The 25,155-nt window shown below is 40.3% G+C and overlaps 1 protein-coding gene across 2 annotated transcripts in view; it reads right to left on the reverse strand.

Annotated features, from left to right (window-relative positions):
* Positions 1–23,562, reverse strand: part of cntnap5a (contactin associated protein family member 5a) — a 138,429-nt gene extending 114,867 nt beyond the window's left edge. For both annotated transcript variants that reach the window (XM_017470359.3, XM_017470358.3), the window contains exon 1: positions 23,197–23,562. In XM_017470359.3, the coding sequence (XP_017325848.1) occupies positions 23,197–23,278 (82 nt within the window). In that variant the 5' untranslated portion in view covers positions 23,279–23,562. The remainder of the gene's footprint in view (positions 1–23,196) is intronic.
* Positions 23,563–25,155: the final 1,593 nt, after the last annotated feature.

Genomic DNA, 25,155 nt, shown 5'->3' on the forward strand with positions numbered 1-25,155 from the left:
CAAACAGCCAGTTGCACTAATGAAGAGCTGTACATACAAACGAGAATAAGTGAAATGTAACACCATGATATATACCCTGATGCAAAGACACAGCCTGGTGCCGACTGTTATAACAGGCTGTGACTAGAATAGCACACATCATTTACAAGGTTATTTCCATTTAATTTTATTTTTTTAATCATAAAAAAATGACTATGGGTCCCCCTCTATGGGGACCCATATTCAGTTCTGGTCACATACATGGGCTTTAGCTGAACTGTTAATCATCCGGGTCTGAGCCCAGAGTCTCCTACATCAAAAAACTTTTTTTTAAAATGTACTTTTAAATAGACAATTTGCATTTTTTTCTTGCATGTAAGGGCTAATTGCTTAAGAAAATGTGAAAATTGGACAAAAATTTGCATTTAACATAAAAGCCTTGGGTGTCATCACTGTTTGCAGGACTACCAGACCAATAAAATCTAAAAGTTTTTGGCCATCTAAAACGAGACTAGGCTAGTTTGGTGTCACTAGCCAAGGGGAGGCACAACTAAGCTACCACTGTATGGGTTTAGCTGCTACAGTGCCATGCAAAGTATGTTATCTATTATTATGCTCTGTTCATATCATATTCACATAAATTATACATATTCACAAACTCATATAGACATTTACACACCTTGTTTTCCTGCTCAGTATGAAAGGATGGTAGTGTTTCAGTTTCAACCCATTTATTGACGTATTAAAAATCGACGTATGTCTATTTTTCCTCACACTGACTAACTGACTGTGTGAGCTAATGTTTGACAGAATTGAGACTTATCAGCCAATAAGACACAAGTATTTCCACATATACTGTATTCCTGTAAACCCTCTCTGATTGGTCTTGCCTCCGTTCACTGAAGATACAAAATTACAGGCTGTCTTCGTTTACTGAAGATTAGTTACGTAGTGACAAACAGCTTCAAGTGGAGAATTATTCGGGGCTAAAGAAAAAATCTTCGGGCTACAGCCCTGAATGCCCAGGCAAGATGAATATTTTCTTCAAATTTTTGCCTAGTTATTCTAACAGCCCTTTGTTTTATACCCTGGAATGGCATGCGCTCGTTAGGCAGTACACCTGCAAATTGCCCGGTTTCTCCCCTACCAAGCGATTTCTTTTCCCCATCTTCCTCCTTTTATTATACTCTCATTCCAGGATAAAGGAGAGTCACACTTTTGGTTTGTTTGGAGCCCAAATAAGGAAGGTATGTAAAGAGATCATGAATGGAGAGCTGCCCCCTGAAATGTTACTACCGTTCATGAGCAAATTGCAGATTTTTCAAGTGCTCCTAAGCGAGTCCTGGAAAATGAAAAGGTGTAGCCTTGAGCCTTGAAGCTAGGTGATAAAGATAAATTAAAGTGCCACAAGGCTTTCTTATATGTCGTAATAGCATCTCACAGTTCCTGCGGCGCCAGAAGCCAAAGAGGAAGGGACTCTGTAGTCAAATAGCAAGCTATCAAGATGAAATCATGATAAGGAGAGAGTGCTATAATATTAAGGACACTTTGCAGTGAGGGTATACAGGATGCAAGGCAATAACTTGATTTGCTCTTGCTTGATTTAGACTGGAATGACGGAAGTGTCATTGGGTATTTAAACATTTGTTTACTGTACATGACAATAGCAAAAACAAAAAAAGAAAGTGTTATAAACCTCCGGATTAAAGCGGCTTTACGGCGTGGATTTTAACAGGCCCTAGTCTCTCCCCACTATTTCTTCTCAGTAACCTGAGGGCCATTTCAGTGCTTTATTAGCTCAAGTGACATTTGATAGATAGCCACTTGTATGCCTGATTGAATATAAAATGCAACTGTATGGTGTTGCAATCTGGTGGAATTTCATTTATGAAATAACAACAAAAAATGGTAGATTAAGCTGTTTATTAAAGTGTAAGCCAGAACCATATACATTCACTATCCACTTTATTATGAATGCCATACTAATACAAGGTAGTACCGCCCTTTGCTCACAGAAAAAATTCTGTTGTTGGCCACTGAAAAAAGGAGCACTAAATTAACTTAATTCAGTTGCGTACATTGGTTCCACATGATTGAACAGTTTGTTTTCGCACATCCAACATGATTTGATTGAAAGCCCTGAATAAAATTACTGACCCCAGCGCATGCTCAAACCCAGGTCACTAGAGTAGTGAAGCAGCGACATTTACTTCTAAGCTATTCTATCGCACGTTTTTCCCATCTCTGCTTACATCCTCATGAGATTTTATAACATAATTGGAACATTTGCTCACGCTACATAATTCAAAGTAGTAATTAGAAAAAATGGTGGCGCGTCTACACGCAGCGGCTCAGCACTCCACATATTGGTACGTTTTGTATAGTTTATTGGCAATTTATTTTTTACTGAGTGCTACGTATGCACAGGCATATGTATAATACAGCCGGCACAAACTGCTCTTCATTATTTTGATGCCCGTAGGCTGTATTTTCAACCAGGAAGACATAGCATTTGAGCTGGTCAGACCACTGGGGTTTCCCTGGATTACTCTCCCAGCCGGAAAGCAATGAAAGCACACAGAGAGAGGAAGCAGAAGCGAGGGTGCAGAGCTGGGGTACAAGCTAGGTTAGGCAGAGACCCACACAAGCCTCCACTGCCGAGCCTTTTCATCAAACGCAAGATCACTTCCCAACAAGATTGAGGAGCTGGAACTTATTACACCTATGCAGAAAACTATCCAGGACTGCTGTGTCATGATAAATACAGAGACTTGGCTCAACCCAGCTGTCCCAGCACAGGCTATTCAGCTAGCAGGCCACGCAGCATGTTGCCTTTGTGTTTACACTAACAACAACTGGTGCACAAACGCCTCAATAACTGACACTCACTGCTCTCTGGACCTGGCGTACTTATCAATCAGATGTTGCCCCTTCTACCTGCTGTGAGAATTCACTGTTGTAATCACTGCTGTTTACATACCTCTGATTGCTAACACCACAACAGCTTTGGGCTACTTGCTAACCGCCATTAGTAAACAACAGCAGGCCCATCCAGATGGAGTCTTTGTATTTCAACAGAGCCAGTCTAAAGACTGTGCTCCTTAAATTTCATCAGCATGTCCTGTGTCCAACTAGAGGAAAAAACACATTTGACCATGTATATAGCAACATCAAGCATGGATATAAAGCATCACCTCTCCCCCATCTAGGACTGTCTGACCACATATCACTGTTTCTGACTCTGGCATATAGACCACTTATCAAGAGGGTCAAACCAACTGCTAAAGCAATACAAGTGTGGCAAGAGGGGTCATCTGAGCAGCTGCAGGACAGCTGCAGTTGCACTGACTGGACTGCATTTGTGGATGACAATATCGACATCCATACATCCTCTGAGATATTTTACATAAATTGCTGCATTGACAATGTCAACACCACAGGACTGATACAAATGTTTCCTAACAGCAAGCCGTGGATGACCAAGAATGTAAAATTCCTGCTGAAGGCCCAAAATTCTGCTTTCCGGTGCGATGATATGCAGTACAGCGCAGCCAGGACGAACCTGAAGATGGGCATCAGGGATGCTGAGGCAGCCTGTATGTGGAGGATCGAGAATCACTTCAGAAACTCTGACCCCTGCCGGGCATGGCAGGGGATTGGTCACATCAATGGGCAGAATAACACCAGCAGCCTGACCAACAGCAGTGCTTCAGAGGCAGAGCAGCTCAAGCAGTTCTTTGGCCGGTAGTTCTTTGAGGTAGAAAGAACTGGGACTACCATCAGTCCAGTTCCCACCAGCCTGCTGAGGTGATATGCACTCTCCATAAAATCATCATATGGAAAGCAGCTGGTCCAGACGGTATCACAGGGTGCATCCTCAACGACTGTGCAGCAGAGTTAGGTGAGGTATTTACAAATATCTTCAACCTTTCTCTGTTGCAGTGAACTGTTCCAAACTGCCTGAAGACATCCACAAGTAATGCCAGTGCCAAAGCAGGCTGCCATAATATCCCTTAATGATTATAGGTCCAATGCACTTACACCTGTTATCATGAAATGCCTGGAGAGGTTGGTTCTGCATCACATCAAGGCTGCTCTGCCACTCACATTGGACCCCACCAGTATGAATACAGGGCCAACAGGACAACAGATGATGCCATCTTCACTGCCCTCCACACTGTACTGTGCCACCTGGAACACCAAAGAACGTATGCACAGCTGCTGTTCATGGACTACAGTTCTGCATTTTACCCAACAAAATGTTCTCCAAGATGTTTGACCTAGGAATACAGCACAGCATCTGCCTGTGGATTAAGGACTTCTTAACAAAGTGGCCACAGTCAGTGAGGATGGGCCCAAATCATTCCTCAACTCTTGACACTCAGAACAGGAGTACCACAGGGTTGTATGCTGAGCCCATTTCTCTATTCTCTGTATACCCATGACTGTATACCATCCTATAACACTAACACCATTATCAAATTTGCGAATGACATGACTGTGGTGGGGTTGATCACCAGAGGCAATGAGTCTGCCTACAGAGAGGAGGTACAGAGGCTGATATTGTGGTGCAAAGAGGATAATCTGACTCTAAACATCAAGAAAACAAAAGAACTAATTATTGATTTCAGAAAGAAGCAGGATGTTCACACACCACTGTATATAAACAGGGAGAAGGTGGAGAGAGTGTCCATCTTTAAATTTCTGGGCATATACATCTCAGAGGACCTCTGATGGACCTCTCACAACGGCTCTTGGTGTCATCTACCGCTGCTCCATTGAGAGTGTCCTCATACGTGGTATGCTGGTGTGGTATGGAGGCAGTTCCATGATGATAAAAGGATGATAACAAGGCCTTGCAGAGAGTCATAAAGACTGAGTAGAACATCATCACAAACCAACAGTTATCTGACCTGTACAACATATTTACCTCCCCTTGCCTGCAGAAAACACATAACATTCTGAAGGACTCATATCATCCTGCCCATAATTTGTTGCCATCTGTAAAACCCTACAGGTCTACCAAACACACCACACACCACAAGATTCATGAACAGTTTTTAATCCTAAAGCTATCACCATACTGAACCTTGAACTGAAAACACACCCTCCAACTCAACACATCCTTGATATGCAAGAACAATTCTTGTGCAAAAACATTGACAACTTTATTCCATTTATCATTTATGTGCAAAAATGTTATGAGCACTTTATTTCATTTATGTGGACTATGGCCTTTGTTTGTAATATGCACTGAATTATTGGGTAACTGTATATACGTTGGCAAGTCCATAATTTCATTGTATGTTAGTACAATGACAATAAAGATATAAAATAAAAAAATTAACTTGTGGAAATTAAATGTAGTATAATCAATGAAATCATGTTTTGATGAGAAACTTAATTTCTTAATAGAACTTTATTAGAAACACCTGTACACCTACCCATTCATGCAATTATCTAATCAGCCAATTATATGGCAGCAGTGCAATGTATAAAATCATGCAGATATGGGCCAGCAGCTTCAGGTACTGTTCACATCAACCATCACAATATGGAAAAAATGTGATCTGAGTGATTATGACCATGGCGTCATTGTTGTTGCCAGACAGGCTGGTTTGAGTATTTCTATATCTGCTGATCTCCTAGGGTATTCAAACACAACAGTCTCTACAACTTACACAGAATTGTGCAACAATAATAAAAAAAATAAAAATAAAAATAAACATCCTGTGGGCAACAGTTCTACGGACGGAAACGCCTTGTTGATGAGAGGGGTCAACAGAGTATAGTCAGACTGGTTCGAGCTGACAGAAAGGCTACAGTAATTCAGATAACCATGCTGTACAATTGTGGTGAGCAGAAGAGCATCTCAGAATACACATCATGTCAAACCTTGAGGCAGATGGGCTACAACAGCAGAAGACCACTTCGGGTTCCACTTCTGTCAGCCAAGAACAGAAAGATGAGGTTGCAGTGGGCACAGGTTCACCAAAACTAACCAAGTGAAAACTAAATAAACATAGCCTGGTCAGATGAATCTCGATTTCTGCTGAGGCACACCATGGACCTGCCTTGTGTCAACAGTCCAGGCTGGTGGAAGTCTGGTCTGGGGAATGTTTTCTTGCAACAATTTCGTCCCATTAATACCAATCAATCATCGCTTAAATGTCACAGCCTATTTGAGTATTGGTGCTGACCATGTGGCTTCATGGCCACAATTTACCCCTCTTCTAATGGCTACTTCCAGCGTGATAATGCACCAACAATACAAGGAAAAGTCATCTCAAACTGGTTTCATGAACATGACAATGAGTTCAGTGTTCTTCAGTGGCCTTCCCAGTCACTGGATATAAATTCAATAGAACACCTTTGGCATGTGGTAGAACAGGAGATTCGCAGCAGGAAAGTACACCTGGAAAATCTGCAGGAATTGCATGATTCAATTATGTCAATATGGACCAGAATCTCGAAGGAGTTTCCAACAAGCCACGAAGAGTTGAGGCTGTTTTGAGATCAAGGAGAAATTCTACTCAGTATTAGTATAGTGTCAGCTTCAGGGGTAACCCTGTGCTCTGACTCCAGCTTCCTAACAAGCTGGAATCTGCGAAGAAAATAATTTCACTGTGCTGTAATGTTTATGTGACAAAGGCTACTTCTTATTCTTCTTCATAATGATATTCTTTCTGACAAGTTTATGCTTCTTTCAAAAATCCCTTTGTACTAAAACTAGACTGAGTCCCTCGACTGGGTTGTAACAGTGACCACAGTGGCAGAAAGACAGCATCTTGCTTTTGGTTTTGACCTTGTATGATTAGTGCCAAGCCATTTTTATCACATTATTTTACAGCATGCTATAGATCATTTGATATTCCTCTTTTGTGTTTGTGTCTTTTTATTATTCTTATCCTAAACTGGATTATTCTTGTGTTATTTTTTGTTATTTATCTTATCGAACCATCCTTGGGGTTTGGAAAGATGTACTAAACCTAATTATTTGCCTTTTGTTATTTGCGTACATAAAAATGTCTGGAAAGACAGAGTCAGATTCCATGATTAAGAAACACAATATGGAATATTGACTAAAGGATGCCTAAAATCATTAATTCCTGTAATTGCTAGTTTAAAATGCCTAATGTTCCTGGATGGCTCTCAAGTCTAGGTTGCCCTCTGGATCCCTCACAGCTTGAGGGATAAATATCCTATTAGCTTCTGGTAAACATCACATCAAAGGGAGTAGGACCTCTCGTTACAGCACTCGTATCCCATCAGCTCCCACTGCCGAGACGCATGCTGCGAACCACTATTCCGCCTTATGGAAATGTCACCAGGCAGGCTCACATTTAAGCCGAAATGAGAAAATTGGAGTTATATCTCTGCTGATGTAGCGACTATGACTCACTCGAGTTTCACTGGATGCTTGGCCAAAGGGTGTGGACAAAGTGGCAATTTGTGCTGTATCACACACAGTCTTAGCAGGACGGCAGGATTGCTCCAGAGCGGCTCGGAAAGAGCAATTTTGAAATAATGGATGGAAATGTCCTTTTAACCTTTCTCAGCTCTTTGAATTTCAGGACTGTTTTGTTTATTTATTTTTTTTTTTTGTTGAGACATGCTACGGAAATATAATGCTTCCTACTTCCTTTTTCCAATATGTGCAATATTGGACAAGTGCATCTCTAGTTATCAGAATATTTTCAAGCACTGGTGGATCAGTATCGAATAAGATTTTATAGATTTTCCTTTCTAAGCCACTGGTATAATTTTTATACTTGTAGTGAACTCTCTTCTGTCCTCTATATTTACCACCCATGCAGATTTTACGCACACCAGTGTATCTATAGAGATGCACTAAAACAGCATTATACTTGAATTATGCAATGGCCTTGTTTTCAGTTGGCTTCAATTAAAATGTTAATTAAACAATATCAAAATCATGTCAGAATTGAGTATTGACAGTATTTTATGTCTATGTGACGATATGTGTGTGTAGTGTATTGGAATGTGTAAAATCTATTGATTTTCTTCTTTTTAAACAAGTTTCCCAGTTTAAATATGTCAATAGCTTAAAAGAAAAATAATGGTAAATACTGTGCATTGTCCTCACAGTATTACCATTAAAATAATTAGAGCAAAAAAAGGGTATCAGATCAGTATCAGGTGTCAAATTAAAATGTAAATTTCCAATATTCGCCCTGCGCAATTTGTCAGCTTGTGCCCACTGTAGCCTCAGATTCATGCAGAACCTGATGTGGTCTTCTTCTTTTTGGTCAATCCACCTCAAGATTCAACATTTGAGATGCTTTTCTGCTCAAGGTTGTAAAGAGTGCTTATTTTAGTTACTATAAACTTCCTGTCAGCTGAAACCATTCTAGCCATTCTCCTCTGAACTCTCTTATCAAGTCAACTTTGTTTTGCCTATAGAACTGCTTCTCTCAGGATGACTTCTGTTTTTGGCACCATTCTATGAGACTAACTCTACAGACTGTCATGTGTGAAATTCCCAGGAGATTTTCTGAAATCACTGAAATCAGCCTGTCTGGCACCATCAGCCATGAGATCGAGCTGTTCTATGCTGTTTTATGATGTTTGTAGTGACATAATTAAAGCTTTTGACCTGTATGTGTATGATTTTATGCATTGCTTAGTTGCTACATGACTGACTGATTGAATAGTTGCAGGAACAAGCTGGGGAACATGTCTTCCTATTAAAATGGCTGGTGGGGATATATTTAATTTCATAATTTAATGCCACTGTTACATGCTAAATGCTGAATTATGTCCATGTGCTAAATGCTTGATGCCTTCTAGTGCACAGGCTTCCATACTCCACTTTAAACATTCTGCAACACATAATTATAATAGATTTAAGGCTTTGAATGTATGTGTGTGCAGAAACAATGTGCATAAGAGTGCATGGTACAGAGGACTGTCTCTGAATTAGACCTAAGCTCAACATGAAATGCTGCAACAAAGAACTGTGTATTCAGAGGACACCATTGAGAATGTCACTCTACATGAGTACTTCAAAACCCAAATGACACTTCAACTCTGAGTGCCCCTAATATGCTTATGGAAAATAAGGGCCCTTGATATTTTGCGGTTAAGGAAAAGATGAAATGTCATTGTGTATGCCTCGTGTTTTGTTCAGTACTTAGCAGGGGGCATTTAATCGACCAAATGTGTGTGTGTGAGTGTATATATATATATATATATATATATATATATATATATATATATATATATATATACACACACACATATATATTTTTAATCTTTCACAGATCTACTGAAGGGTTCAATCAAAGAACCACTGCAAGCATTTTATCATTCCCAATACCTCCTATCTTTTTATGATCCATAAATATAAATATAAATATAAATATGATGAGCCAGTGTAACAGGGCTAAGCTTTGTATTGGGATAATTAAGTAAAATGTCTTCATCACAGCATGAATATTCATACACATTTCATGAATATGCAACATATTTTCTTCACTGTCAAAATACATACGCTCCAGAATGTCTCCTTTACTGCTAATAAGAATTTTGATTGAAGTTTTACCTTCCAGGAAATAGCTGGTATTTATGTCTTATTTGGGTTGCTGAACGCAAAACACTTAGTTTAGTGTATACCCATCTCTAGTTTAATAAATTAACTAGACATGCAGCAATCTCTGGTTTTATATTTTCAATACAGTATGGGTATCAGTGTTCTGAGTATAATTTTTTTTTTTTTAAACTTAAATAGGATGTGTTCACTTGAAAAATCACCTTTTTAGATCAAGCCCTGGTGCATTTACCACTTTAGTGTGGTTCAACACTTGTGAGAACGTGATTCGACCCTGAATCGATCCTGCAGGAAGTGAAACAAACATACTTTGTATTATATATGGGTGGTGGACTAAATTTTTTTCTTTAGATGTTATCTGCTAAACTGAGCCAAAGAAGAGCGCTTAAGTGCTGCAGAAATATGATGCGCCCTAGATATCAGGACTGCATAGAAGAAATGCTGGATATTATGCAATTATCTCGTCGTCTGATTATTTACTGGTTGATTTCCGTAATTTTTACGCATTGCCAAATTAGTATTCCTGACAAAAGAATAAAATGAGCTTCACAGCTATGATTTTAGCTCCGCCCCTTCCCACACATCCCTAAAATCTGTCACTAACAGGAAGCTCTGTATGACCTTTTGTCTTTTAAGCGATGAAGAAGCCTTGTAGTAACAAAGCTGCTCCACTTTTTTATGTAAATAAGAAAATGGTCACATGATTATATGATTGTGCAGCTCACATAAGTTTAATAAGCATTCATTGCAAGTGTACTGTACTGTTAATATTGTAAATATTTCCTATTTCTAGATTATAAAACACTATCATACTGTCTGTATATCATCATACTCCATGCTCCTGGTGTAATGAAATCTAGGCTGTTAATCTAATTGATTAAACTGCTTATTTGCCTAATGCAGCGAGAGTGTGAGAATGAACGCATAGTAAAAACATCTTGCATCACATATCCTTAGTCATTATGTGCAGTGCTGCAGAGGCTTTTATTTTCTTTGTTTAAGGGAACTGAAGTGTTATTTAATGTGCATCTCTATAATTAATTTGGAAAATGAGACTACCTCATCCATGACTGATGCTAGTCACACAAATTGGCAGCCAGAGGGCTAGGCTGGTTCATTATGGAGCGGCGAGATAATTTTCACGAATCCATCATCGAAAGTTATCTGATGAGTATGTGGCAGTAAACAAAGGCTGTGCGTTCATGGAGCTTTGTCCGTGAAACCTTGGTAAGTGACATACATCCTCATGGAGAGAAAAAAAAAAACACTCTTAAAGAGACACTGCTGGTTATATCTGATTGTGATTGTGATTGGGGAGTGTGAAAGAAAGGCTAAACTGGATGAATAACAATATCTTATTCATAAAATGAGACTTTCTTATAAGACTCCTCTGTTAGGGTTGGAAGTATAAATACAAGGTCATAGTATTCTGTTATATAGAGAAACTAAAATAGATCAGTGTTAGCCTTTAGTAGTTTATCAAAACAATAGTTTTGAAATAGAGAATAGGGTTTTTTTTTTCTTGTTTTTTGTATCATAAAAACTAAAATCTATGAGAATCTTATAGCACATTTCAAGTATGTCATTGTCTACCTAAACCAATCAGCCATAACATTAAAACCACCTGCCTGACATTGTGATACTTAGAGCATGTTCACCTGGATTTTTTGCTTCGTAGCAAATAAGCAAATCACAGATATGACACAAAATAATTTTTGTGTAATAGCTGAACTTTCTGGCTCTGTGAAACATACCTCAAACTAATTAAAGGAAATAATTTTAATCAATGGCATTTTTTTTTTTTTTTTTTTTTTTTTTTCCCAGATCAAGTAGAGAAAAAAATTATGAAATCACTCAATGTTGAGGAAAAAATTATGGAATTATCAACAAAAAAAAATCACATTTAGTACATTGTTGCTTCCTCTTGGGCTTTTATGACAGCCTTTAGAGTTCCCTGAGGCATGGACTTCACTAATGAAAAACAATATTCTCCTTCAAGCTGGTTCAAACTTTCTCAAATAGGGGTTGCCAGATCAGCTTTGTAGGATGGAGCCTTGTCATGGACTATTTTTTTATTTTTTTTTAATTTCCAACATAAATGTTCAACTGGATTGAGATCCGGCTGTTTGCTGGGCATGCCATTGAGTTGATATACCTTTCCTGAAGGCATCCTCTAATTGTGGTGATTCCATAATTTTTGCCAGGTGTTGTAGCCTTCATTCCCCTTGGACATCAATAAGCCTTGGCCGTCCATGACCCTGTCACTGGTTCACCACTTTTGGTAGGTACTAACTGTATACCATGAACACTCCACAAGACCTGTCATTTTGGAGATGCCCTGACCAAGTTGTCTAGCCATCACAATTTTGCCCTTGTCAAAGACATTCAGATCCTTAAGCTTGCCCATTTTTCCTGTTTCCAATACATTAACTTCAAAAACTGACTGTTCATCACTTGATGCCTAATATATCCCTCCCCTTTGCCATGTCCCATTGTAACAAGATAATCAACGTTGTTCACCTCACCTGTGAGTGTTTTTGGTGTTATGGCCGATCGCTGTATACATCCAGGATATCATAAGCTTAATTCTATAACTATTTCAGTTTTATTTATCACACTAAACCACCACATTACTACTTTATACTCACAAATAATCCAAGGGCTGTGTTTAACAGTAATACTGATGATAATTTCATTCATCATTCCATGTCACGTAGGTCTGATGTCAACGTCTTCCCAATATGAAAAGAACAGTAGGTCAGCGATTACAAAGAATTCCACCTTGTACACAACATTTCTGCCAGAGAAGGGGGGTGGGGGGTAAGAGAGAAATAGAGTATTCCAGCTTGTACTTCTTGAAAGATAATGCTTTTAAGGGTAAATTCAACTCTGTGTTTTGCTCCATATTAAGCTTTGAAATGCAGACAGAGAATGAAAGAATCTGTCTCTTCCTTTTCATAACAAACATGCAGTGAGCGTTCTACAGAGGTTTCAGTTTGTTCTTAGGCATTTATTTCAGACCTGAAGCTTGCGTTAGTGAATACACTTCTCCCCAGAAAATGAGTGACATTCAAATCTTGATCATAAGTTCAATCACTGACCTGAGTTTTAGCATCAGACTTCTTCAGTTTGGATTTATGTCAATCTATCTGTAAGATTTGGGATGATGTTATCTGATGAACAACTTATGTATGGCAGTCTTTTATGTGCCACAGATTATTGTTAACAAACATTTATACCACAGATTATATGGCTGTGTACCTCCGGCTGTATCATTATTGATTCTATAGTAACAACATACAAATAAGGACTTGTATGCCACACAGTCCACATAATCTAGCACTAACAATTAGTCCATACAGGATTTTGCAGAGTTTGCGATGCACTTTGGAGAGTTTTTTGTGCTTTTTGCAGAAAACTACTTCAACTGGCAAACTTGCAACTGCACGAAATTGTCTTTCGCAGTGACGATTGGTGGTAAATGAGACGTTTTAGCTGTACTCATGCTTGACTCACGTGAATAGAGGAGGGTTTTGACTGAATGTGTATTGTGATTACGTCACATGGCACGTTGGTTTGGCCCAAATCTGAGGAAAATCTGCAGTAATCCTCAGAATATTGCAGAATTTCCTTGATTTTACGCTAATTTATATGATCGCAAAATAACAAAATCCTGGAAGGACTGAATAAACACTTTTTTTTTAACGTGTTGTTTAACAAAGCAAAACATTATAATCATTGATTTGGAGGAGGTTTTTGTTAGTAGATGTTTATTTAACATTTATGGAAGGAGTCTCCAGTCTCAACACTTTGTAACAGTCAGTAAATTTCCCAACACAGGAAGGGAGGACTTATCTGTGTCTCTGTAAAATGATTTGGGTCAGGTTTTTTGACTTATTAACTTCCAGATGGAGAAAAAAAAACACAGGCTGGTGAGGGAGCACCTATTAATAACTGCTATAAAATAAATGATAACAGGAAGTTGAAAAGCATGATGTGTCTTTCATTAATAAATTTGAAAATTGTAATCATTGGCAAACCATGGGGGGGGGGGGGGGGGGGGGGGGTATTTTTGCATGGTTTGTCATGTGTTATTCCTTACATAACACAATGCCATCATCTACCGTATTTATTGGTCTGAGCTAGAGATGATAATGTTCTTTGTCTTTGGCAGCAATATTGTCTAATGAATTTACTTGGTTATATTTCGTGGGACATGGTAGATTAGTGTTTAGCAGGTTTGCCTTGCACCTCCAGGTTGGGGGTTTGAATCCTGGAAGTTTGCATGTTCTCCCTGTGCTTTGGGGCTTTCCTCCCCCCGACCAAAGACATGCTGATTGACATTTCCAAATTGTCTGTAGTGTGTGAATGGGTGTGTGATTGTGCCCTGCGATGGGTTGGCACCCTGTCCTCTGCTTTGTCTCCCAAGCTCCCTGGGATTGGCTCCAGGCTGCCCTGCGAACCTTAACCATTAACCATTAACATGTGAAAAATTATTAGTGACATTAGGCTACACTTAACTGACAGGCTGAATGGTGATGCATGGTGGCCCATTCGGAGGTAGTTTATAACATTGCAATGCGTTAGCATCGTTAATAAATAACTGGCTATCGCTAACATTACATGGAGCATAACGTTAGCTGGTTTTACGGCCACAATGCCAGCTGCCTCAAACAAACATAATATAGGACCTGTCTTTCAGGTGCTTCGCCAAATTCCAGGTATTTCCTCGATTTGTTTGAAATGAAGAATAGCATCGGTTGCACACCGGCAACCAACGCTACCTTTCCTCTCAACAAGCTTTTCTCTCTCTGCCTCTTAACAAGTCGGGGCGGAGCTAAACTTCTGTAGTTTTTCCTGTGTGCTTGTAGGCGTTTTTCTTCCCCTTTACCACTTGTGGACCGACTAAAACTTTTGCACGTATTTGCTGACCCCTTCAGTTCCGGAAGAATTGCAACCATCGATAATAGGTAATAGGTAATTAATAACGATACCTATGCTACTGCAGAAAAACAAGTACCGTCACGTTTTAAGATTGTTGGTACTGAAGTATCTGTTCTCGTGACATCCCTATTGCATACTCTTCTTTGCAAACTGTTCTTAGATTCTTAATCTACCTAACCATAATCCATTCAGACCTTTCCCAATTTCTTTCAAAACGTCTGTTTTTCATCATGAAACTCTTTGGACTTTCTAATAAATAAAAAGTGTTATTAAATCAGAAAGGTCATGCTGTGATGCACATCACTATTGAGCAATGTCTACTGTACAGTATGCTCCAAGGTTATCAAGTCTCATCTTAGCTTCAAGGATTTTAAGGTAACTTTATTGAATAAATGCTATACAGTAGTCAAAAGGCAAAAGCATTACACTTTCATCCCTCTATTTCTATGGAGAACTTGTAGGTCAGACTTTCATGAGCGAGTTAATATGTATCCTCTTCTCAGCAGGAATTTCTACAAAATGACTCAGCTCATGCTGATCTAGATCTGAATACACACATTCAAAGGTGTGTAGTCTGTTGCTCAAGCAGCCCTGTACCAATATGATACATTACAATATTTGAAAAGGCAAAAGATTGTTTTTATATACATGTTGAACTACCTTCATGAAATATCTATATAGCAAATAGATTACTGAAGAAAAAGAGCAGAAAATAGTTTTAAAAATCTGTATGTCTTGTGAAGACACTTTACCTTTTAATTCTGGATTAATTAACTTAGATACACACTCAGTGTATCTGTTAGGCACACTAATGCAGAAAAAATTTAAATAAACATTTAATACCAAATTTATAACTGAATATGGGGTGTCTAAGACTTTTAGACAGTATTGTATCTCATAATCTTTATGTAGCACTAAAGCGTTTTAGCACTAGTCAGCTCACTTCTGAATACAAGAGCTAATTAATTTATTTTCTTTTTGTACAAAATGATGCCTGATTAGACAAAAACAAACAAAAAAAAATACCATTACAATTTTGTACTGCACCTGAATCATGTTCTTGTTAACGAGCACTCATGTCTATAGCCACAGTTTGCACTGCACTCCTTGCTGAGCCGCGCAGGCTCCAGCTGCATGGGCTCTGCGGTGGCATATGGCATTGTGACACTTCCCTCGCTACGTGCTGGACGACGGCTCTGAAGAAGTCAATCCAGTCGGATGTCCAGTTCAATGAGAGAGTCGAGGGTGAGTTGATCGTCACGACAGGCCAGCTCCAACACTAATTCCTGGTTAAGTCCAAACACCGTCTTGAGAGCTGGTTCGTTCCACTCACACCATGCAGCAATGGTCTGGAACTCGAGGGCATGTTCTGCAACACGTCGTGAGCCATGAGAAATGGAACAGTCCTGTAAACTGTTCATAAGAGGAGATGGCCTAACAGAGAGCCTCTCTCCCCCCTCTGGCCTCGCGGAGAACTTTGCTCCTCCTTCTGGTCTCGCGGAAAACTTCACTACCCCCCTAGCATCATGGGGAATGTCGCTTCCCCCATAGGCTCCGCCTTGAGCTTCATTCATTCTGCTGGCTATGCAGTAGCCATCGCTCCGTATTCAAGCCAGGCTGGGGATTAACTTCGTCTATATAATTAAAGTTGTCTCTTTGTGGTGCGGAGGACATTTTGCCAAGAGGGCCATGACCGCTGGGGGAGGGAGTGTTTTCTGTTTTCTTTTCTTTTTTTTCTTTTTTTTTTTTTTTTGGGGGGGGGGTCTGTTATGTCAGAGAAGGAACTCTGAACTACAGTTCCCAGCAGCCACTGCACCTCACTATATCACAGTCACATGGCCACCTGCACCTGAATCACATTCTTGTTAACGAGCACTCATGTTTATGTAGGCACTCCTTGTCTTATGTTTGTCTTTTTTTGCCATTGTCTTTGTTGCTGTGTTTAGGTCTTTGGTTTATGTTTAGTCTTTGCCATAGAGTTTTGCCACAAGGTCTTAGTGTCTTTTATGTTTTTGTTATGGTCTTTATTAAACTTATTATCTGCACTTGCATCCGTCTCCAAAAATGGTGACACTCGGTAACAGATTTATCCTGGTCAGGGTCACAGTGATCATGATATGAACATTTAAATATAGCCTAGAATGATGTGAAGTTATACTTGGGTTTAAACACACATTGTCAAAATTGTGATCTGCACATAATTCCTAATATGATGCTCATTCTCCTATACTTTACAGTACATACAACACATACTGTATTTTGTGCTTGTACAGTCTTTCATTGGTTCTTATGTTTGCATATTTACGTGTTATGTTGTTACCTTTATACCCTCATGCTCTGTGTGCCATTTGTGTATCTTGACAATTGAATTTCAAAAACAGCCTTGAGCTTGAGAAAAGTGCTACAGTTCATACAACTTAGTAGTACTTAGCAGTAGTATTTGTAGTATTATTTTTAAGTGAATTTTCTTGTAAAACTTTAAACTGCCATCACGTCAGCAAAGAGCAAAGTAATTTACATCAACAGCAATTTGAGAAATAAATAAAACAAATAATAATTTTTAAAAACACTATAATTTTCAAGCATGCATATCTAAACCCCCCTGCTGCTTCAAGCACAGTCCTACTCACCGGGGGAGCTGCTTTTCAAAAGCCTCTGATGTTTGACCTTATAATGCTGAAATGAACAACTCTATCACACTAATGTTCTGGTCAAAAGTCCAATGACCTCCTAGTTACATCTCTCAAACACACACATACAACCACACCAACTGAGACAATAGCTGTAATAAAAACCCACATCTGTACACAATTCTGGGATGCGCTAGGGCTGTAAAGGTAACCTTGACAAAAAAGGGTGAATTTTATATTAACTACATACGGTTATACAATCAGTCTCTCTATCATCCATCCATTAAGCATGCACTTTATCTGAAAGCATAGCTTCCCTCATAGTTCTGCCTACTTGTGCTCCAAATCAATGCACACATGACCTGCACTTGGCAGAAGATTCACTTGGGATCTGCAGCGACTACTTTTCATAGACACCTTGATTGTAAGCACTAAATACAACCTGAGATCGAAGTCCTTTTGTCCACAGGCCTTCGCCAATCAAAATCTAAAAGGGCAAGGGCAAAAACATGACAGTCATTCTGATCTGCTCTCCCAGGGGCAATGTCATTTAGTCAGAATCTTCAGTTGAATCTAAATAAATATATATGTTTGGTACAGATAAACTGTCTATTTAAATGGTTGTGTAATGATATTTAAAGATATTTCTGGTAGCCAAGGCAGTACACACAGTCTTAGGTAACCAGCAATTAATTTCTGCAGGATTATGTTATAGTCTGCTCCTGTTTGCTTCCTGGTGTCTGCCTGTTCCAGGTCTGCCCTGACAATGTTCCTGGTTATTGCTCACATCTGTTCCTTACTGTGTGTCATTCTCCATGCATGTACTGTATACTCAAGTTTGTTAATGCTTTGTAAGATCTTACCCCGTGAGCCTAATCTCCCATCCACATGCATATCAATATTTTTAAAAAATGTATGGTTTTCACTCATGTCTAATCTGTAATCTCTGTCCACATAAAAATTTTAAAGCATGCCAGCCCAGGAAGTGTTGATAGTATAAACATTTAGGTCAAACACCTCAAGAATAACGTTAAGAGCTGCGTATCGAGTGTTAGAGATGGCAAAATACATTACAACACCAACATGACCAATAGTTCTAAAGTACAAACACAATGATTCTGTATGGATGTGTGTGTGTGTGTGTGTGTGTGTGTGTGTGTGTGTGTGTGTGTGTGTGTGTGTGTGTGAGAGAGAGAGAGAGAGAGAGAGAGAGAGAGAGATCTGGTATCCGGTGTAGGGAAAGAAAAAAGTTACACTTTTATACAAAAGTATTAAGTGGGTCTTATCTAAAATCTCCATTCGCAGTGAGGTTTGTACCACTGGTGGATTCAGCATGTATCATACTATATACAGTGTAATAAGCAAAAAGTGAAATGATAATGCAAGCATGTTTCTAAATAGGAATTTACCACCAGACCACAAAGTAACAACCAAACAGAGTCCTAGCACATTCATACCAGATGAAAACTGCAACGGCCACTCACAGGATGATGTGACATTTTCAAAATCGTGCATTTTTCCCATCCACATGAAAGTAGTGAAAATTGAGATTTCATCATTTCTTCACAGTTGAGAAGGTTTTTGAAAATATTATCATTTTTAGTGAGCCAAAACGCCATTTTCATGTGAACAAGGGGCAAAAAATAGTTTTCAGATATATCCGTATACCAGTCCCTCCAGGATTTTGCGGTCTAAAAAATGTACGCAAAATAAAGGAAACTCCGCAATTGATTTTATGCAGATTTGGGCCAAGACACATCATGGGACATCACCAAAATGCACATTCAGCCCCCTTTATGTGCATCAAACATGATTACAGCTAAAAAGTCTCATTTACCAACAAACATCACTGCAAAAGGCATGCAAAACAATTTTTTTTATAAAATTAATTTTCTTAATTTACTTGCATTAAATAGTATAATGTAAAGTAATCTAATTTTAGATTCAGTTCATGTTGCAGTCAAAAGCATTCAACTCCACTCCAAGAGTGTCATGCCAGGGATTTTGAGGAGGATGCAAATGCAGAATATAAGTGAAACATTTAATAATGTATCCAACAAAACACAACACAAGACTTACATGAAACCAGGACGAGCATAACGTGAAAAGGAAAGACAGACCAAGCAACGCAAGACAACAGTGCAGTACTGAATGTGACTATATATACACACTCATGCTAATGAGCCAAAACTTGAAACAGCTGAAACAAGATATGTGACGTGGTGGGGAGCGAAGTTCTCATCGAGGCCAGAGTGGGTAGCGAAGTTCTCCGTAAGGCAAGAGGAGGAAGCGATGCTATCCGTGAAGCATGAGGGGGGAGCGATGTCCTCCGTGGAGCAGTAAGGGTGAGCGACATATGGTACAAAGCAAAGGGAAAGAGCTATGTCTTGAGAGGAATATGGAGGTGGAGCGATGTCCTCAGCCGAGCAGGATGGTAGAACAATGTCCGAAGAGGAGGAGCCTGGCGTAGTGACATCTGAGGCAGAGCAGGGAAGCAAAGCAGAGCTCTTGGCCGTACCGTGAGGCGGCGCAAGGTCCTCATCTGTACAGGGATGCTGGGCAGCGTCCTCAATCGTTCTCACCGTTCTCCGTTGACTCAGCAGGCTGAACGAGATCCACAGTGGGGGAGATGGTTTCAGCCTGGTTGGAAGGCTTCCTGATATACCCCATGACGGCATACATTGCGTCAAGCCATTCCCTACGGACTTTAATTAGGGAGAATCTCCCTTCCTTTTCCCACATCGGTTTTTCCATTTCATAAAGGGCCTCTTGGATCCTGAAAAATTCTGCTACATCCATTTTATTCGGTCTTGCGTTCTGTCACATCAGGGATTTTAAGGCAGATGCAAATGCAGAATATAAGGGAAATGTTTAATAATGTATCCAACAAAATACAACACAAGACTTGCATGAAACCAGGATGAACATAACATGAAACAGAAAGACAGTCCAAACAACGCAAGACAACAGTTCAGTGGCGAAAGTGACTATATACACAACCACCCTAATGAGCCAAAATGTGAAACATGTGAAATGAGACATGTGACATGGTGTAGTGGCTGATGGGAAACGTAGTTTCTAGTCCTTTTCCGATATTACATGACAAAGGGGGTCAGAATCCAGCACAGTTTACTGATTTTCCCCTGATTCAGCTCACCAGTTAATCACCAGCTTTAGTAGATGTATAGGGAAAGTCCTTCAGGACTGGAGCTCATGACCCTCGCTGTAGTCCTTGTTCATAGTCTTATAGCTGTCACCAAAGTTAATCTAACACTTGTTTTATATGGCTGTCAGCCATCTATGTGATTCTTCAGGGTGAGTTTTTTTTTAAGGTTTTAGAATTAATTATTGATTTTTTTTCTTTTAGCTCCATGATGCGTGACTGACGGCTACAAAGGAACTAATAAAAGGCCGCACATGCCACACAAATGCAACCAGTCTAAAGGAATTGACTACAGTTGATGAAACCTACGAAAAATTGTTAAGGGGAAAACAAATCTGGTGGCTGGCGTGGCAGAAAATAACTACATATTACAGCGCATTGACCTACATACAGTGCTATACCAAAAAATGCCACAATACAGTAAATATTGTTGTGTGGTTCAGTAAATTGAAGGTTCTTGTAGTTCCAGGCTTTAAATAAAAAAAGAAAGAAAATTAGCTGCAACCCCCCCCCCCCCCCCCCCCCCCTTGATTTTTATTTTATACTGTCTTTACCTGTCTAATTACATTTTCCCAGTTTTATCATACTTCAGCTTTTCATAAAAAATTTTTAAATTTATGTAAAAATGTACAAGTATATGGTATCATTTGTAATCCAATATAGAACAAGCATTTTTACTGTGTAAAGTGCAAAAAATAAATGAAAACAACTGCACCAAATTATATACATGATAAATAAAATACACAGGAAATTGACTTTATCTGATATTGTACCATGCCCAAATGTTTGTCCTGGCAAAAAACCCCCAGCGTTCCATCTCATGTCATGTTGGGACCCTTATCCGTCCCCGAGCTCCCGATAAGAGGCATGTTGCTGCCTTAGCGGAGACATCAGATCTGAAAGGACATCCCCTCGTTAGGCCACTCGGAGACGTTGGACGCTTGCGGAGAGACAGCAGACGGCCATTATCTCTGTCACCTGACACACACGACAGGGCCGAGGCTTTACTCTTTAATGTCTCTGTGGTGAACCTGAGAGCATCCATTTTGCTTGTCCTGGCTGTTTCATCCGATCCCGTCAGTAGGGATTGCGGGGGCTCATAAATGATGGAGGAGGTTTTTATCGTTCCTGTTCTGTCATATTTTGGGGATTGTAGTGCTGCGATTTGCAGAGAAATGAGATTTGATCCTTCTGCAAATATTTGATGTCTTCTCTGCTTGATTACTTGATAGTACTGCAAAATTTCCTGACGCTTTGAGCTTGATGGAAAGGTTTGCAAAGAAATTATCCTTATTGCTGACTATCTGCTGTCTGTCTACACTTTGAAGGGGAAATGAAAAGGGATACTAAACTGTAAACCTTTACTTTCTTTATCTTTTGTACATGTAAAATGTAGCTTTTGACCTGCAGATGTGAATGTTGTGTACATTTAGAAAAGATTTAAGGTGCATAAAAGTACTGTAATTGGAGTTTTTGAGTTAAGATATAAAATGCACCATTCTCTGTAAGAGATGTGTAATAAGGGTACAAAGGTGCACTTTTTATGATACAGTTTAGCAGTCTTATTTTTCTTTTCTTAGAACTTGCACAGCGGATTAAAAAAAGAAGATTTTGCAAAACTAACTGTTCCATAGCATTTAATCAAACCTGTCTGTCTGTCAGTCTTCAGAAGCATTTCAGGTGATGATGGACTTCCATCCAAAGCACTCATTTTTCTCCTAAGAAACTTTTTTCTTTCCCTACACCGGATACCAGATCCCAGATCGCTCTCTCTCTCTCTCTCTCTCTCTCTCTCTCTCACACACACACACACACACACACATACACACACACACACACACACACACACATATAGACACACATCCATACAGTACATTATTAGCACTGCGTCCTGTGATTCTCTGAATCAATCCCCAATGACCCATTATTGCACATATAGCGAGTAGGTTGTGTAGTGGGCAGGACTGCATTATTTCATATATCCTGCGCACATTGCACTGACGTAGGGAACACGGGGCGTTTGGGACTCGGCCTGTGTCGATCCCTTGAGTGGAAAGCACCTCGCAGTGCCCTGCTGTTATAGCTCACTATTACCACCCCCTGAGGAAGGTGGTGGGAGAGACATGCACAGGAAGGCTGTACAGAGTAATGAAAGGAAAAGAAAAATCGGTGGTTGATGAACTCGGGTTCTAACTGATTGATAATTGTCCTGAGTGCTGAGAGCTGAGAGACAACTGCAGTGAAATATCTAACAGCCCACAGATTTACTGTTGCCAGGTACACACTGTATGTGTCTTTTTATTACCCCCCCACCACCACCACCCCACCCCACCCCCATAACAGATTTTCATCATGTTCATAATTTTTTCTACTGAATTCTTCACGCAGCTTTCAGTCTTACTTTGTATCCAAGTAACTTTTTTGCTTGTTTTTGCCTCGCACTCTTCCTTGCACTCCAATGTTAGTAAATCACCTGAGGGTAATTCATTAGTTCTTACATGGGTTATACAGTACGTGTCGGGTTGAATTAATAGACACGCAGATGTGCTGCGCGCAACCAGACGTAAGTCTACAAGGGGGGGGGGGGGGGGGGGGGGGGGGTCACAACACTGGAAGGCAATGCACACGCGCGGATGTTTAGACTAAAGGTCACACATCACATTTTTTCACACATCACTTTCATGGACACATCCCTGAGTCTGACTCAGGGTGTGTATGTGCTCTGTTAATGACCCGTGAAAATGAAATTGCAGCGGGTGAAATGTTGCGCGTCTCATTAAAACGCGTTAATTACGCGTATGGGTTTCCTAACTTGTTGAAGGAAATTAGAAGGAGGCTGTTGGGGGATGCGCTTCGCGCGCGCGTGTGTGTGCGTGTGTGTGTGTGTGTGTGTGTGTGTGTGGACTTACAGTGAGCGGCAGTCATGGCTGAGCTGAACACGGCGAGCAGAGATGCACCGAGAGCGCAACACCGCCACTTCTGTAACTCCATGGCCGCGTAAAAGCTCCGGTAAATCCGAAACCAAGACCAAAAACGGGATGTATTTCCGAAGTGTGCCACCGACGTGCTTTCGCTCCGACAACTCGAGCCTCTGTGAGCAGACAGATGTGAGCTCTGACAGCTCTGTGGTCTGCAGCCGGTGATAGGAAATGCTCAGCGAGTGGGGAAAACAGACGCTCTTAAAGCCACGCGGCTCTACCTGCGCGCATCTCTCTCTCTCTCTCTCTCTCTCTCTCTCTCTCTCCTACACTCGTCTCTTTCTGTCTGTCTCTGTCTCTCCCACTTTTACACGAATCTCCCCCCCCCACACATACTCTGTCGCCCTCTCTCTCTCACACACAAACACACAGTCGCTCTCTCCACTTCTCTCTGTCTGTCTCTCCCTTTCTCTCTCTCTCTCTCTCTCTCTCTCTCTCTCTCTCTCTCTCTCTCACACACACACACACACACACACACATACACACTCGCTCTCTCTACTTCTCTCTGTCTGTCTCTCACTCTCCCACTTTCACGCTCATCTCTCTTATCTGCGTATGCGTGGTGGAAGAGCGAGTGTGGTGTGTTGGCGAGTGAGACGGTTTCTTTCTTTCTTTCTTTCTTTCTTTCTTTCTTTCTTTCTTTCTTTCTTTTGTTTTCTCTGTATTTAATGCAACTTTTTTTCCGTGAAAACATCTCAGATTAATTACGTTTGGTGTGTGAGCGAGTGTGAGAGTCTGACTCGCCGGCACGGTGAGCGCGTGGCGTGCGGGGCGACTGTGGAGAAGTGTGTTTTATCGGTTGGAGATGTGGTGGGGCACGAGAACATTGTCTCAGCCTCCGCATGAACTGTACAATTTTAGCAGAGCATTGTGATTAATAACGAACTTACAATGGCTTCTCCCCTCAGATCCCCAGCAAAAAAGATTGTGCTGTCCAATGTCCCTCCTTTTATCTCTGATGTGATAATCTCCAAGGAACTGTCTCGATGGTGACTGGTCTCCCCCCATAAAGAAAATCCCCCTTAGCTGTAAGTCCAAACTGGTTAAACACCTGGTGTCTTTTATGAGAATGTTTTTTATGATTCTTATAGATGGAATGGAAGAACTAAACCTAGTGTTTAAATTCAGTGTTCATGGTTTTGACTACAGTATCTTTGAATCTTTGGATGCGGACAAGAAGCATTTTAAATGTGGTAAAACAGGGCATCTTGTCCGGGTCTGTCCTGAGAGACAGAGTGATCCAGGTGTTTCTGAGCAGCTGGGGCCAGACGTAGCTGAGCCTGCTGGGGCCGTTCCCTCTGTGTTTGCAGCTCAGCCTGATGCCCCGTATTTGCTGCTGCACCAGAGCCCAAAGAGAGTGAACCTCAAGCCCAGCCTGCAGCCTAGGAGCCTACTAGGGCTGCACCAACCCCAGAGAGGCCCTGCTTGTCTGAACTGGCTCTGGAGAGTCCCTGCTTGTCTGAACTGGCTCCGGAGAGGTCTTGCTTGGCTGATAAAGACACCATGGATTCTGGCGCAGTGACAGTACACGTGGGCCCACTCTATAGATTACACACTCTCCCTGGAAAGATTGGATCGGTTTTATGGCTTTAAACATCAACTGACATTTTTACAAAATGTTTTATTGTTCCAGTAGGCATCTCTGATCACAGCATGGTACAGTGTATTATCAGTTTAAAAAAAGTAAAACCAAGGAGTGCTTACTGGGATTTTAACACTGCACTTTTAAAAGATACTAATTTTAGAGAATCTTTTATTTATTTTTTGAATGGTTTTAAATCAGAAAAGGTTTTTTTTTTTTTTAGTTCTATACAACAGTGGTGGGATGTGGCTAAAGCACAAACTAAAACATTTTGTCAACAGTACACTTAATGTCACAAGACACATTGT

This window comes from Ictalurus punctatus, chromosome 6, assembly GCF_001660625.3.
Source record: "Ictalurus punctatus breed USDA103 chromosome 6, Coco_2.0, whole genome shotgun sequence".
NCBI lineage: Eukaryota > Metazoa > Chordata > Actinopteri > Siluriformes > Ictaluridae > Ictalurus > Ictalurus punctatus.